General features: G+C 48.1%; 1 protein-coding gene across 1 annotated transcript in view; it reads left to right on the forward strand.

The window, feature by feature from the left end:
- LOC143960991 (adhesion G protein-coupled receptor E3-like) overlaps positions 1-17260 on the forward strand; it is a 256924-nt gene that overhangs the window by 67658 nt on the left and 172006 nt on the right. The window contains exons 2-3 of the mRNA XM_077470083.1: positions 4105-4161; positions 8695-8826. Coding sequence (XP_077326209.1) covers positions 4105-4161; positions 8695-8826 — 189 coding nt within the window. The remainder of the gene's footprint in view (positions 1-4104; positions 4162-8694; positions 8827-17260) is intronic.

The following is a 17260-nucleotide window of genomic DNA, read 5'->3' on the forward strand; positions in this document are numbered from 1 at the left end:
TATAACGGGGTTCTTATATTTATAGGTAAAGTTGATCCAGGGAAAATCCGATTGCCTCTCGAGGGATCAGGAAGGAATTTTTTCCCTGCTGTAGCGAATTGGGCCATGCTCTGCTGGGGTTTTTTGCCTTCCTCTGGATCAGCTGTGGGTGTAGAATTGGGTGTGTCGGGTTGTGCGATATGTTGTTTGTTTGATTTGTGGTTAGGACTGGATGGACTTCTGTCTTTTCCGACCTGGCTACCCATGTATCTTACCATAACTTCTTGCAATCGTTGCAGGCATGCATCCTGGCATAACTCCTTGCAATCATTGAGGGCACGCATCCTGGCATAACATCTTGCGATCATGGCAAGCACGCATCCTGGGGTAACTCCTTGCAATCGTTGCAGGCACGCATCCTAGTATAACATCTTGCAATCGTTGCAAGCACGCATCTTGGCATAACATCTTGCAATCGTTGCAAGCACGCATCCAAACTCTTGTTCAAGCACAACTCCTGCAGTCTTCGCAGAGCACATGCGGTAACACGAATTTCTCACAGTCACTACGAACACATCTCCAGTGACAAACTCCCGCACAATTGTCGCCAGCACGTTTTAACACTACTTTCGCGAGCATGCCTAGGCTCGCGACTTAGCATAACTTCTTGCAATCATTCTTTTGCAAGCACATTCTCAGTGGCACACAAACTGGCTACACGTCGTTTTTAGCTGCACTTAATTGGCCACTTGTCTCCTGTGGCTTTCCTTATTAGCCACTCACCGTTTCCTGTCTGCCTGCCTCTCCCTTAGGACAGTTGAGTTCAACTTCCACCCTGCACCAGGATCGTGTTGACACACGCAACTGGCTTCTTCCTGTAACAAGCTCAGGCTATACCTAGCCAGCGTTCAGCATTTCTTATCCTTACAGGGCCTGGAGAGCCATCTGTCGTTACGGCCCATACAGCAAGATCCCCACTACAAGGCATCCAGAGGCATCGACTCATAGCCAACGGCAAACGCTCGCCCTTCACAACTGCCATCTTGAGGGACATATAAAATCCTCACTTATTCTCCAATCTAGTCATCCAAGCGGCCATCTACCTGGCCTTTTGTGGTTTCCCATGGCCTAGCCAATTTATTGTAGGCAGCACTGGCAGCCAGGTTCTACACAGTCACTACCTGACGAATGTTCAAAGCTGCAATACGGGCCATTCCCCAGGGTCGATCTTTATGTCACGCTTCCTGGTCCTCCTCTCACGGACACAGGATCCTTCTCAGGTCCTTAATTTAGATGCCGTGGCAATAGCAGACCTATCAATGTCGGAAGGTTCCTTACTACATGGATTGGTGTAGCGATGTTTAGACCATCTACAATGCCCCTGTCACCCCTGGTAGTGACAGATGCCACAGCCTCCACAGGCTTCGCTGCAATTTTTGGCCACCACTGGTTTACAGAACCATGGCATCAGGGATTCTCCTAAACCCCGGGTTTACCTGGACTTCCTCCCTCTTCAAGCTAAACCCGGTCATGACAGCCTCTCGTACCTGGTGTTGTGTCAGGACAGGACAGGCTGTGGCTTTCACCACCGTCAACTGGGCCGAAACTCATCTTGTTGATGTAGCCAGGTCTGGACCGCTCGCGGTTGTGTCCTTCCTGCGCAGACTGCTGCAGTTATCTCGGTGGCACCAGTTTAATGTCCATTGTATGTTCATTCCAGGCCTTCTGCAATCCCGCAGGCCAAGTCCTGCATCGTCGTCACTTGGCTCTCTACCAACACCATTTCATCCTCCACCTTGCAGTGTCTGAAACCCAGCAATCTGGCTCCAGGATAGACGTCCATTTCTATAGGAAAAGCAGGGCTTGGCGTCAAGTAACCATACTCGACTACCTACTGTCACTCCTACCGGAACGCGTAAACTCTAGTTCCCAATTGCCTTTTCGTGCTAACTCTTGTGTACCTGCCAGTTTCCCAAACACATGGGGTTCTTTTACGCAGCCTACACCTCGACCCTGGTCCATACCGTGGTCACTCTTTAGTATTTGAGCACCCTTGGCAGCGTGTTGGCGTGGGTCCTAAGTCACGTCATTGAGAGATTAAGCAGTTGGAAATGGCATTAGCATTCACCAAACTTGCTCAACTAATTAAGCTAAAACTAATAAAACTACACCCCTACCTGAATGTTTTTGCCCCCTTATTTTGGTATACCGACCATCAGACCAGGGCACACTTCAGGTCTATTTCATGTGGTTAATCTTTTGGTAAAGTCTATTGGTTCATATCCGTATCGGCAATAGGGCTTGGACCATAAGTAAGAAGGCCAGTGTGGTGGCCTGAATTTATGGGAGGAGCCCGGAGGGTATTTAACCAGCCCGCTCGCCTGTGGTCTTTGTCGGTTTCCGGTGCGCGGCATCCACCCCCCCATCCCCTTTTCAGGGCATTTCTCAAATTCATTTCTCTTCACAAAATTTTAATTTCTAATCTAGGGTATGCCCCCTTATTTTGGTATACCGACCATCAGACCAGGGCACACTTCAGGTCTATTTCATGTGGTTAATCTTTTGGTGAAGTCTATTGGTTCATATCCGTATCGGCCATAGGGCTTGGACCATAAATATATATATATATATATATATATATATATATATATATATATATACCACAAAATTAAGTACACCCCTCATGTTCTTGTAAATATTTTATTATACCTATTCATGTGACAATTGACATTGAAGAAATGACACTTTGCTACCATGTAAAGTAGTGAGTGTACAGCTTGTATAACAGTGTAATTTGCTGTCCCCTCAAGATAACACAACACTCAGCCATTAATGTCTAAACCGCTGGCAACGAAAGTGAGTGCACCCCTAACTGAAAATGTCCTAATTGGGCCCAATTAGACATTTTTCCTCCCCGGTGTCATGTGACTCGTTAGTGTTACAAGGTCTCAAGTGTGAATAGGGAGCAGGTGTGTTAAATTTGGTGTTATTGCTCTCACTCTCTCATACTGGTCACTGGAAGTTCAACACGGCACCTCATGGCAAAGAACTCTCTTAAGATCTGAAAAAATAAATGTTGCTCTACATACAGATGGCCTAGGCTATAAGAAGATTGCCAAGACCTTGGCACATCACTCGTCCAGATGTGCGTTTCGTCACAAACTGATGTCTTCCTAGGGCTCAGATGTCAGATGTAATGGTGGTGTGAAAGGTATATATGGTATCCCAGATCTAGGTGGATGCTGCCTTCCTCAGATGTGGTAATCCGAAAGGAACTACAAGAAAAACAGAAATGGAAGTTGTGCACACCTAGTGCATTACCAGAGATAATTTATTAATAAGAAATTTTTGTATAAAAGTGGGTACTCACAAAACGCAACTGACAAAAGGCCATAAACACAGTGCATGGACATGCACAGAACACGGGGTACATCTAACAGGAGAAATAGAGAGGGCGAATCTCCTTAATGGGGAAATAGACAGCAATAAAACTGACAGGCGTTCTAATCCCTCTGCACTCTATCCAAAACTAAAAAAAAGTTTTACCGTTAGTTATATTTTAAGATTATATCATTTGTATACACTGAACTTGAATTCCTCTTGTTGCATAACAAGGCCTACGCTCTGTGCCATCATTCTGTTCTTTCCTTTTCCCAAGGCCACTTGTAAAGGGTGTTTCGTGTGGATCCCACAGTTCTATATAGGAGGTATAGCCAACCACCTGACCCCTTTCTGACTTGCTGCTATAAAGAGTGGGACTTGTAATGCCTAAAGCATAATGGCAAGGCCAACCAAGTACCAAAAGTGTGAATACACAATTACATAAATGACATGAATATGCACAATCTGAAGCCAATCTTGATTCACATCAACTAACTAACTAGCTTCACATATCCCCCCCCCTATTTAAAAACTTTACAGATCTGTATCAAGTCCCCAAGTACCCAATTGTATGACTTTTGGTTCTCATGCATTTAGACTGAATATACAAAATTAATTTACTGGTTGGTGACACTAAAAATACTATTGCTTTATACTTTGCTGTATACTACCATGCTATAAATTGACTTTGTGCAGTATTTTGTATTGTTAGGTAATGACAAGGTATTTTGGTTCTTGTTTCAGGTCATAACATCTTTGTGATATACTCAGCTGAGTCATCTTGCACCATTAGGTCTATCGGTAAGTTTTAGTGGATTTGTGTATTGAAATTAATCTTGTGGTAGAAGTTCAGCTCACTGGCCAGAATGCCAGAGAAGAGAGAGTAAATGTTCAGAGACTTCTTTAGATTTTACCACTGAAGGATTGAGAGCTAAAAAAAAAGAAAAAAGAAGTACACTCACAGTAAAAAAAAAAAAAGCACTTGTGTGTGTCATTTTTGTTACATAGTTAGCCTAAGGCTCGGTTCACACAGGGGGCGACACGAGGCGACACGACTTGCCGTGCCGCGACCTGACAAGTCGCCCCCGTTCTGTACTACGGAACCGTTCTAAGAGGAGCGACTCGAGTCGCTCCGACTTAGAAAAAAGGTTCCTGTACTACTTTTGGGCGACCTCGGGCGACTTGCATTGACTTCTATACAGAAGTCATTTGCAAGTCGCCACTGAGGTCGCGGCAGGTCGCGGCACGGCAAGTCGTGTCGCCTCGTGTCGCCCCCTGTGTGAACCGAGCCTTAGGCTTCATGTACACGGGATGTTTTACAACCTTTCTTGAACAATTTAACTTGATAGATAGTAACCTACAGTAGGTGACCGCGATATTGTGTCAATCTTGCCGCTTTCATCGGCGAGATTGACGCCCTGCGAGCCCCGTTGGGGGAGCCAGTGCCAAGCTGGCTCGCATTGAGAATGGAAAAATGTTTCTTTTTCTCTCCCAATAGGCGGCAAGCATCACTGGCCAGGTTCACACTGGTGCGGGGATCCGAATTGGATTGGATTGGAATCCCGCCAATACCAGGCACTGTATTTGGTATGAATCCTAAGGGAGAACTCCACGGCAAATTTAAAAAAAAAAACGGCATGGGTTCCCCTTCCAGAGGCATACCAGGCCCTTAGGTCTGGTAGGGATTTTAAGGGGACCCCTACACCGAAAAAAACAGCATGGGGTCCCCCCAAAATCCATACCAGACCCCTATCCGAGCACGCAGCCCGGCCGGTCAGGAAAGGGGGTGGGGACGAGCGAGCGCCCCCCCCCCCCCTGAGCCGTACCAGGCCGCGTGCCCTCAACATGGGGGGTGGGTGCTTTGGGGGAGCAAAGCACCTTGTCCCCATGTTGATGAAGACAATGGCCTCTTCCCGACAACCCTGGCCGTTGGTTGACGGGGTCTGCGGGCGGGGCTTTATTGAAATCCGGGAGCCCCCTTTAAGAAGGGGACCCCCAGATACCGCCCCCCTATGTGAATGAGTATTGGGGTACCATGTACCCCTACCCATTCACCTGGTGAAAAAAAGTAAATAAAACACCACACACAAGGGTTAAAAATAGTTTATTGCACAGCTCCGGTGGTCTTCCATCTTCAGTTCTTCTTCCCGGGCCTCTGCTTTCTTCCTTTAGCTCTTTTACTAGCGGAGGCCCGGTCTTCCGTCGCCACCGCCCCTTCTTCTGACTTCGGGGGTCTTGTCCCCCTCTTCAGTTCTTCTTACCAGGCCACCACTTCTTCTTCCAGCTCTTTTACTAGTAGTGGCCCGGTCTTCTGCCGCCACCGCCGCCTTCCATTCTTCTTCTTCTTCTTCTTCTTCTGCTTCTTCCTTCTTGAGATGTTGACTCGACTCTCTCTCCAGCTGCAATGCCCAGGACGTGGCGTGCGGTGACTTATATAGGGACAAGGGGCGGGGTCACCATTTGATGTCACATGGTGACCCTGCCCCCTTATGATGTCACAGTCCTGGAGGATGCTGGGACTGTGGCATTATAAGGGGGCCTCAATGTGACATCAACCGGTGACCCTGCTCCTTGTCCCTATATAAGTTGCCGCACGCCGCGTCCCTGGCATTGCGGCCGGAGAGAGCTTCGAGTCAACATCTCAAGAAGGAAGAAGCAGAAGAAGAACGGAAGGCGGTGGCAGAAGACCGGGCCACTGCTAGTAAAAGAGCTGGAAGAAGAAGCGGTGGCCTGGCAAGAAGAACTGAAGAGGGGGACAAGACCCCTGAAGTCAGAAGAAGGGGCTGCGGCGATGGAAGACCGGGCCTCTCTTAAACCTCTGGCTCGGGGGTCTTGATAAAGTAGACATGTAAAACAGGAGTGCAGAGTGGCATGAGTGCTTTATGGTCTTGCTAGCTGCAGGGTTGGACAGAATCTCTCGGTCAAGGAACGGATGGTCGTCAGTTTATCACAGCAAGCAGAGATGCCAGGTAGCAACCAATGAACAATAAGCAGGAACAGGCTAGCACTGGAGGCAACAAGCAGGTGAACGGCTGGCAGATGGAGAACAGATGGAGAATAGGCACCAGAAATCCACTAATGACTGGAACATAGACAGGGTGATACGAGTCGGGTCATACACAGGCAGACAGGTCAGGTACAGATGCGAAGGCAGGAGTGAAGTCATGGTACAGGCCAGGGTGCAGGCCAGGTCGGTAAGAAAACAGGAGAGTAGCAGTAATGGGCACAGGCAGAAGCAAGGTCAGGGACAAGCCGGGGTCAATGCAGGTGGAGTTTAGGAGCAGTCAAGGCAATCTGATTCAATAACTGGATACAGATGCAGAGTAAAAGGTAGCAGGTCAGCACGGGAATGATGTAGACAAGACAGCACTGATCCTGAGTACTGGAACCGTTTAAATAGTCCATTTTGGCACCAACATCTGTATCGGGGTGTGTGTGCACACGCAAATGTGCGCTTGCACATATCTATGAGCATTTCTATGCACATTAGCACATATATGTGCGTACCATGGGCCTCTTGTCTGCTTCTCTGATTAATGCTCTCCTTAACCGGCCTGTCAGTTTAGGTGGACGGTCATGTCTTGGTAGGTTTGCAGTTGTGCTGTACTGTTTCCATTTTCAGATGATGGATTGAACAGTGCTCACTGAGATGTTCAAAGCTTGGGGTATTTTTAGTTATAACCTAACCCTGCTTTAAACTTCTCCACAAGTTTATCTCTGACCTGTCTGGTGTGTTCCTTGGTCTTCATGGTGCTGTTTGTTCACTAAAGCCGCGTACACACGGGCGGACTGTCTGGCCAACTAAGTCCGTCAGACAATCCGACAGACAGTCCATCCTACTTTTGAATGAACAGACTTGACCACACACGATGAACAGACAGTCCGCTGAAAGCTTGCGCGATGACGTGTACAGCACGAATGACGGGACTAGAAATAAGACGTCCAATACACAGCAATGCAAACTTCCGCCGTGTAAATCCTTTCTGAGCATGCTCCATACTTAGTCCGTCCAACTTGCCTACTCACGAGCGGACTGTCCGCTAAAACCAAAGTTGGACGGACTGTATTACGGAATTTCCGAAATACTTAGTCCGCCAGACTGTCCGCTGAAAAAGTCCGTTGAAGCCCACACACGAGCGGACTGTCCGCTGAAACGTGTTTCAGCGGACTAAGTTGGACAGACAGTCCGTCCGTGTGTACGCGGCCTTAGGTTTACTAACAAACCTCTGAGGGCTTCACAGAACAGCTGTATTTATACTGAGAATAAATTACACACAGGTAGACCCTGTTTACTAATTAGGGGAATTCCGAAGGCAATTGATTTGACTAGATTTTAGTTAGGGGTTTCAGAGTAAAGGGGTCTGAATACAAATCTGTAGCATTTTCTGGAATAAAGGATTCTTTTAATTTATTATTTGAAATGTCTTTGATTAATGGCACCTTAATACCCTATTTGTAAGCAATCCTAGTGTATTTCGAGAACCTAAAGTAGCTTTGAAAAAAAAAAGAAGAAGATGAAAAAATTAACTGAAGTTAAAATTAATATTGAAGCAGCTGTCACCATTACCCTTGCTTTACATCTGACAGCCTCAAATATGAAAGCATTTCATCTTTTAAACCAAACAGGCCTTTTGTAAGCACTAGGGATTGCTATTATGGAGAGTTGTATGTTTTTTTTTATACTGTATATGTGCCAAAGTCATGTTTTGCTATCCCCTGCCCCATTTGTGAACAGCAAGACATGATGCCAAACATTCTGAAAAACATATTCTAAATTTACAGTACATACACTTTAAAGCTGTTTTGGTCACAGTCCATGCTGCATAAACTTAAAGAGGAAGTAAACCCTGATGAGTTTACTTCCTCTTTCATTCCCTGCAAAGGTAAAGCATAATGGACTACTATGCAATGCATAGTAGTCCATTATGTGTCACTTACCTGACACAGGAGCCAGCGAAGTCACCGCTGTCCCCTGCAGTCCGGCGCATCCATCTACTCGGTGGGTCTTGCTGCTCCACCACTGTCATTCGGCGAAGCTGCGATGACGTCACTCCCGCGCATGCGGACGTGAGCCGCCACTCGCGGCATATCACCGTTGACCGTGGCGTGCTCAGTGCGCTTGCGCGCCGCTGTCTACGGCGTATGCACCGTAGATAGCGGTGCCTGTCTTTCGGCAAATATCTCCTAAACCGTGTAGATATTTCTTGGACCTACAGGTAAGCCTTAATCTAGGCTTACCTGTAGGTCAAAGTTGGTTGTAAGGGTTTAAAAAAAATTATGATCTATTAGAATGTAGCAATCAGATAGTAATTTTGTCTTTTTGATCCCATACAGATGTGGCTCTGTGCAATTGCAATTGCGGTAATGATGATAACATCTGTTCCAACTCACCCAATTGTTGTTGTTCATTAGGATATCATGAGGATATACAAGTCAATGGCTCACAATACATAATAAAATGCTGTGGTGAGTTTTAAATGGTAGTAAAATAAGATTTTAACAGTTTCATGTAAAATTTTAAATTGTAAAATGTATTTTACTATTTTATTATTTTTTTTGTATTTGCCAAGATGAATTCTTATAAATAAAATGTTTTCCTAGCAGATAGAAAGCCTAATCATAAAAGTTGTGATCACAAAGGTCCAGTTCACTGTCCTTCAGATTTTAGAGGGGCCGGACTATGACCAGTGGGAATATAATTTTTTCTAGCATCAGTGGGAGTAAGCAGTATCGCATCTTTGATCAGGGAGACAAATAGTACCCCATTGTTGGTGTCAGGGACAGGAATTATGCCCTATTATTGGTGTCAGTGGGAACAAAAGTGTCCCGTATCAGTGGGATGAATAGTAGCCCAAGGGCCTGATAAAGGAAAGCAAAATTGGATGTTTTAGCATTTGGACAATCACTCCAGCATTTACTCCTTAGGTGGGATCCAAACCATGTACAATGGAAGTATTACTTCCGCTATTATACATGACAATGGTTAAGCTACTGTAAGGTAGGGATGGCCTTGCGGTTCGAACTTTGCTCGTTCGCCATTCGCCAAACTGGCGGACTTATGGCACTGTTCACGACGGACATATTCGTTTACATTGTGAAGAACTGTGACCCATGACACATCCATCATGGGGTACAGGACAGCCAATTGAGACATTTCAGGACATGGACATACCCCCTACCTTTTAAATAGACCTGATCTGGCGGACATTTTACATTCTTTACAGTCTTTTGTCAGTGTAGGGAAAGGACGCTGTGTGGAGCAGGGACAGTCAGTCTGTAATCACTAGCTATTGCTATTAGGTCCACAAAAGTCCTTTTAAGGACTGGTATAGGTGTACAGTATATAGGGTTGTAATACACTTACACGTTCGATTACGTCAAAGGACGCACCAGACTTGGTTGAGTGGCTCACTCAGCCTTACTCTTCTGCACCCTCCTCATCCTCTCGATCTGTACCCTCTTCAATCTCTGCTGTGTGCACCCCCAAAGACACTACCACCACCACCATATACCCTCAGCTTGAATCACAGTGTCATGGTTATGCAGTGATCTTCCTGTTTGCTTACTTCCCCTCATGTGTTCAGACTAAGAGGCGAGGCACTTCCACCTGGTGGTTTTTATAACCTCTCCTCTAAGCATGGCTCCACCCCAGGTCCTATCAGGGAACCTTTATTAACCTGTGCACTGCAAGCCAACAGTGCTGATCAACCATTGTGTATTCCTTTGTGTGTTCAGCTTCCTGTTACCTGCCGTGTGCTCTTCTGTTGTTCCATTACCGACTTTGGCGTGTCTTTGACTATCCCTGTTTGCCTGTGATCCTGACCTTTTGGCGTGTCCCTGACTATTTCTCTCTGCTTGTGGCCCCGACCTTGGCTTTGTCCCTCACCATCCCTATCCTCCTGTTGCCTACTGTGGGTGTGAGATGGGGGAACCTGGGGGTCGCGACCTGGAGCCAGTTGCAGCCAAGTCCATCCTCACCACTCGAGGCTCTGGTGAACACCTGCTGGCTCTTAGACTCCGCTCCCCAGGGAATCTTACGCTCTAGCCCCGTTGGGACCTGTCTCCCGTCCGCAGCAGTCAGCCGTAGGGTCCACAACCTTGCGGTGCACTCCTGATCCCTATGATGTGCATCTGTCACCTCGCCTCAAGGTGACCTGACAGTTTGATCAGCCATGGACCCGGCTGAGGTGCCGCTTCCTGCAGATGATCCATTGCAGTGCTTAGTTCGCAGACTTGAGACCCAAGAATCGCATCAGACCCAGGTGATGCGATTCCTTCAAGATCTGGTTTCCCGCTTCGAGCAGCTACAGGCTTCCTTGGGAACCCCAAACCGGCAGCCTCAAGTACAGTCAGCAGCTGCACCTATCGCACCAGTTGCATCCACGCATGCATTTTTACTGCCAGCTCCGTCCCGTTTCTCTGGGGACTCCAGGGCTTGCAGGGGGTTCCTTAGCCAGTGCACAATTCATTTTGAACTTCAGCCCCAAAACTTCCTGTCCGATCGGGCAAAAGTAGCATATATCATATCCCTCCTGTCCGGCGAGGCGCTAGCTTGGGCTGCCCCTCTGTGGGAACTGAATGATCCAGTGGTTTCTAGCATGTCTGATTTCTTGAAACTTTTTTGGAATATCTTAGAGGAACCGGGTCGTGTCTCCTCAGCGGCTAGCACTCTTTTACGTCTCCATCAAGAGTGGTGTTGCAGCTATCCAGCTTGACTCTTGTGACATGTCACCTTCTAACCAACCTGACCTCAGGGATCCACTGACCTCTGCCCAGTCTGGTGGTCCTGTTATGGATGCCCAGCTCATCTTTAAGGGTGTGGGGGACCCTGCTCAGACTCCTGATCTTCTCATGCCCTTACCCATTCCTAAAAAGCCTTTAGTCCTCAAGTCCTCTTGTCCTCTCCCTACCTCGGTTTCGGTCTCTGAGGATAATCTAAAATACGAGGTTAGTCAAGTTTTGGATTCCTGGCTCCGTAAAGGCATTCTTCAGTACCTCGTACTTTGGAAAGGGTTGGGTCCTGAGGAGAGGTCTTGGATCACTGCATCTGAGGTCTTTGCTCCTCGTCTGTTGAGGAGGTTCCATCTGGAGTTTCCCTTTAAGCCTGGACCCAGGCGGGGGAGGGGGAGGCCTCACAAGAGGGAGGGTACTGTAATGGTTATGGCTCCACCCCAGGCCCTATCAGGGAACCTTTATTAACCTGTGCACTGCAAGCAAGACTGACTTTGGCGTGTCTTTGACTATCCCTGTGTGCCTGTGATCCTGACCTTTTGGCGTGTCCCTGACTATTTCTCTCTGCTTGTGGCCCCGACCTTGGCTTTGTCCCTCACCATCCCTATCCTCCTGTTGCCTACTGTGGGTGTGAGCTGGGGGACCCTGGGGGTCGCGATCTGGAGCCAGTTGCAGCCAAGTCCATCCTCACCACTCGAGGCTCTGGTGAACACCTGCTGGCTCTTAGACTCCGCGCCCCAGGGAATCTTATGCTCTAGCCCCGGTGGGACCGGTCTCCCATCCGCTGCAGTCAGCCGTAGAGTCCACAACCTTGCAGTGCACTCCTGATTCCTACGGTGTGCATCTGTCACCTCACCTCAAGGTGACCTGACACACAGGAATTATTTCCCGATCCATCACAAGACATGTTGGCATTGGATCAGGAAGAGGAGGTAGCAACAACCGCCACTCAACAGTCTGATGACAGTACCCAGATCAGCCCAAGGTCCTCATTGTTGCTGCCTACTATGAGATCTCTAATTATAGCGGTGGGGAAGGTGACATTGATGATGACATGTCTAGGGATGTCACATGGGTGCCCACAAGAGAGGAAGAGGAGGGGAGTTCAGAAGGAGATATGGCCAGCAGATAGGGAGGAGAAGCAGGCAGAACTTACATTGCACAGGAGGGACAAACCAGACTGCTAATGTATCAGGAGCGAGGCATCAACCATGTACGGTGACATCTGGCGCTCCCAGGACGGCGGCACATGGCTCCGCAGTGTGGATTTGTTTAACGTGTCCACTGCTGACAATAGTGTTGCCATCTGAAGCCTTTGCAGTCAACGCATAAGTCGCGGAAAGCCCAACACTCACCTAGGGACAACAGCCTTAAGAAGGCACATGAGCTGCCATCACTGAGCCCAGTAGGAGCAACAGAACCCACAAAGCCACACTCCAGGCTCTCACCGTCCAGCCTCGTCTTCTATTTCTCCTTCTCCTCTCTCCTCACAATTGTCCTCCACTCCACCTTCCATCATGCCGTCCTCACGTTTTCCTGGAAAAAGGCAGACTTCCATGGGCCAAATGTTCGAGCGTAAAAAGATTATGACGCCGGATAACCCTCTTGCGCAACGGTTGACCACTGGCTTGTTAGAACTGATAGCCCGCCAACTACTGCCATATAAACTGGTGGACTCGGAGGCCTTTTGAAAATTTGTGGCCATTTGAACACCACAATGGAAGGTCCCAGGAAGGAAGTATTTCTCACAGAAGGGCATCCCAGAGCTATATGGCCATGTTCAGCGGCAAGTGAATGTATCTCTGGCACACAGTGTCGGTGCCAAGATACATCTGACCACAGACACGTGGTCTAGCAAAGATGGGCAGGGAAGGTATGTAACTTTTACTGCCCAGTGGGTGAACCTTCTGACGGCCGTCAAGCATGTAACCCGTGGCACCCATGTAGATTTGGTTTTACCGCCATGGATTGCATGCAGGCCTGCCTCTTCTTCTCCTCATCCTACTCCTTCCTCCCTCTCCTCCTCGGCTGACTCCTTCTTTTCCACTGCTAGTGTCTCTTCCGCTGCGCCGCCCAAGATCCCCAGAACCTATTTGACATGACAGGTGAGACGTTGCCATGCTGTGCTGCGTCTGTTGTGCCCGGAAGCCAAGAGCCAGCCTGGCCTTGCACTCCTTTCAGCTTTGCGTTCACAGGCAGATCAGTGGCTAACAATGCTCAATGTGACAGTTGGTAAAGTGGTGTGTGACAACGGTGCCAATCTGCTTAGCGCATTGAAACAGGGCAAAATTACGCACGTGCCATGCATGGCACACATTTTAAACTTGGTCGTGCAGCTATTCGTTGTCAAATACCCTGGGGTCCAGGACATCTTGTGGCAAGCAAGGAAAATCTCGACCCATTTCAGAAGATCTTACACGGCCATGGCTCGCCTTGCTGACATTCAGCGGTAAGACAATCTGCCGGTCAGACGCCTTATTTGTGATTGCCCGATGCGATGGAACTCAACCTTCTATATGCTTGATAGGCTGCTCCAGCAGAAATGTGCAGTTAACGACTACCTGTACGAACTCTGCGGCAGAACAGGTTCTGGGGAGCTTGTTTTTTTTAACCGTGCCAGTGGCTGCTCATGCGCAACGCATGTGGACTTCTGCGGCCATGGCACGATCAGTGACATCATACCTTATGCCTTCTTTATGGAGCGTGCATTGCGTCGTGTCATTGATCAAGCCATGGAGGAGCAGGAAGATGAGGAAGTCACAATGCTGGAAGAATTCCCAGGGGGGCTACTCTATCTGAGACAAGTGAACAACAGGAGTCTGAAGAGGAGTCAGAGGAGGATGGTGCCAGGGCGGATGAAGAGGAGCAAGAAGAGCATGCTTTAAACCTTTCTGGGAACCCTTTTGTTGTCCATGGATGGGGGGAGGAGAATGAGGAGGACGACATTATCCTGGAAGATGAGCAGGAGCCAGGCCACCACACCGCTTCCAGTTTAGTGCAAATGGGGGCCTTCATGCTCCAGTGTTTTAACAGGGACTCCTGTATAAAAAGCATTAAGGTCAAGGACCAGTACTGGGTGGCAACGTACTTAGACCCCCGGTACAAATGAAAAATGGCGGAAATGTTACCACCATCGTAGAGAGCTCTCAGAATGGAGCATTTCCAGGCCTTGCTTTGAGAAATGCTGCGTTCTACTTTTGCGTGTGCTGGCAGAGGAATTCCCACTCCCAGAGTTGCGGGTACCAATCCAACAATGCCTGCATGAAGAGGGCGGTTTGAAGATGTGTTGGTCACTTCTGATATGAAATCATTCTTTCAGCCGACCCATCGACAGTTGTCATCCGGATCCAGCATCAGGGAACGCCTACACCGACAGGTGTCTGACTACATCGGGTTAACGGCCAATGTGGACGCTCTGAGCAGTGATGAACCCCTGGACTACTGGGTGGGCAGGCTTGACCTTTGGCCAGAGCTTGCACAATTTGCAACGGAACTGTTGGTTTGCCCCTCGTCCAGTGTCCTGTCCTAAAGGACATTCAGCGCAGCAGGGTGGATGGTGATCGATAAGCGTACTCACCTAGCTAACGACAGTGTTGACTACCTCACATTTCTAAAAATGAATGAGGCATGGATCTCGGAGGAATTCAACACATGTGACCAGTAGACCATTTATATGCAGAACTCTATAAACGATTTATACAATCTAACACACGGACCTTTTTTCTACCTGTGGCTCACTTGTACAAAAAAAGCACACCATACTATATGCCCGTACCCTCCTGTTTGAAGAGGTTGAGAGGGGTCATATTTTTGGGTCCCGCAGCAAGTTGCTGGTGTCAGTGCTGGTGTCAGTGCTCTCTATCTCGGTGCTGGTGTCAGTGCTCTCTATCACGGGGCTGGTGCTGGTGTCAGTGCTCTCTATCTCAGTGCTGGTGTCAGTGCTCTCTATCACGGTGCTGGTGTGAGTGCTCTCTATCACTGTGCTGGTTCTGGTGTCAGTGCTCTCTATCTTGGTGCTGGTGTCAGTGCTTTCTATCCCGGTGCTGGTGTCAGTGCTCTCTATCACGGTGCTGGTGCAGTCTCAGTGCTCTCTATCTCAGTGTTGGTGTCAGTGCTCTCTATCTTGGTGCTGGTGTCAGTACTCTCTATCACGGTGCTGATGTCTGTGTTCTTTATCACGGTGCTGGTGTGGTGTCAGTGCTCTCTATCTTGGTGCTGGTGTCAGTGCTCTCTATCTCGATGCTGATGTCAGTGCTCTCTATCTCGGTGCTGGTGTCAGTACTCTCTATCACGGTGCTGGTGTGGTGTTAGTGCTCTCTATCTCGGTGCTGGTGTCAATGCTCAGTCTCTATTGCGTTGCTGGTGTCAGTGTTCTATCTGCGTGCTGGTGTCAGTGAGGGAGATTGCAGCAGAGAAGCCAATCAGCAGGCAGTGCCAGCACCATGGCTGAGGATCAGCACTGGACTGGCACCTCCGGACCACCTGCATAGGTGGGGTTAAGAGCTGGGCAAAGGGAGGGGTCAGGGGCTCAAGCACAGGTTGGCACACTGGGACACTGGCACAGGACTGTGCTGTCCTGACTGTGGTACTGATCATCTCCTGCACCCCCTTCATAGCCTGGCCTGACCTTGCCTCTCCTCCATGGCCTTCATGCGCTCGTGAATTGACAAAATTTCACAGATAAAAAAAGAATGCTTGTCGTTGTCGATCCCAGATTCACTTAATACTTCTGGTATGTCAGTGTCCATGTTGTGGGACTATGTGTGCACAGCTAGTAAGTATTTTGTGGCTGAAAATATGACCTGGAGGTTTTTAAGGTTCGCCTGCCATTAAAGTGAATGGGGTCGGCTGCGAACCTGCGGTTCGTGAACATTTGGTCACGTTCATGGATCGCGTTCACGAAACGTCCCATCGGAAATTCATCCATCACTATTGTAAGGTACTGGTATGTGCAAGAACCACAGAGTCCTTAACGACCGGTAATATCACTGGACCTATTCACTTACATGGCTGTGAATACCTGGCCATAAAGGCATTTTATTCTGGGTAGTTTAAAAAATCAGCTTTGAAGGCCCTCATATAATTCACTCCGGGACCTTTAGAACTGGTATACATTTTAAGGAGGATATGAGGTCCCCCTAAATTCTAGTGTGCAATCCCCTCCTGAACCATGCCAGGTCCTATGCCCTTAACATGGTAGGGTGACAAGGACAAGGGCCTATTCCCCACAACCCTGGCCAGGTGGTTGTGGAGATCTGCAGGAAAGTAGCTTATTGGAATCAGTAAGCCCCCTTTACCAATAAGGGAGCACCCAGATACCAACTTACCACTAAGTAAGGGGGTCACATAGTGCCCCTACACATTCACATAAAAAAGTAAATAAAAACAAAAACTGTTTTTGACAATTCCTTTTAATGAAAAGCAGAAAAGCCAACAAACAGATAAAAACGGTTCACAATATAAATTCATCATCAATTAAGTAATCCTGCCAAAAGAAAAAAGAAAAATGCCTGGCCCTCAGCTCCACTCCTGCCAAAAGACATGGAAACTGGATGACATTGGTTACTGTATATAAGCTAGGACAGGGTAAATTAATGGTACTTTAACAGCCCAGGGATGATTCATAATGGCACCAGACAGAGATGCCCATTATCACCCTTGCTTTTTTACTTTCAAAAGGTTTTTATTTTCCATAACACAAAACATAGGCCTGAGTGGCCATCAGATAACAGTATACAGAAAATACACATAAAGGAACAGAAGGACCTCTTATTACAACCCCTATTACATTTGCACTAATAACACAAACATATAGCTGCGGGGGTCACACTATAAATGGCTTAGGTAATGATCGGCCAAGGGTGAGTCTGACAAGAATCCAAGCCAAAGCAACCCAGGACTTAAAAAGCATCGCAAGCCTCTGACAGTGCACTAAGGTAAGGTATATAAGGTAGGAGCAAGGGACCGTGGTGTGTGCTGCCAAACACAGCCGTCGGGGAACAGGAGGATCCGCGACAGTCCCTGAATCACCCAGCAACCCCTATGGGATCAAGGTGTGCTGAGTAGGGATCTCGGCCCGCCTACCCCCGTCCCTAAAGGACCACCCCTCACGCTCCTAGTTCCATCCATAGGCTCTGGCCTGCCTCTGCACCTCCGGCATGTGGTTCGC

This window comes from Lithobates pipiens, unplaced genomic scaffold, assembly GCF_037356315.1.
Source record: "Lithobates pipiens isolate NorthernLeopardFrog02 unplaced genomic scaffold, aLitPip1_a1.2 Scaffold_8, whole genome shotgun sequence".
In the NCBI taxonomy this organism is placed as follows: Eukaryota; Metazoa; Chordata; class Amphibia; order Anura; family Ranidae; genus Lithobates; species Lithobates pipiens.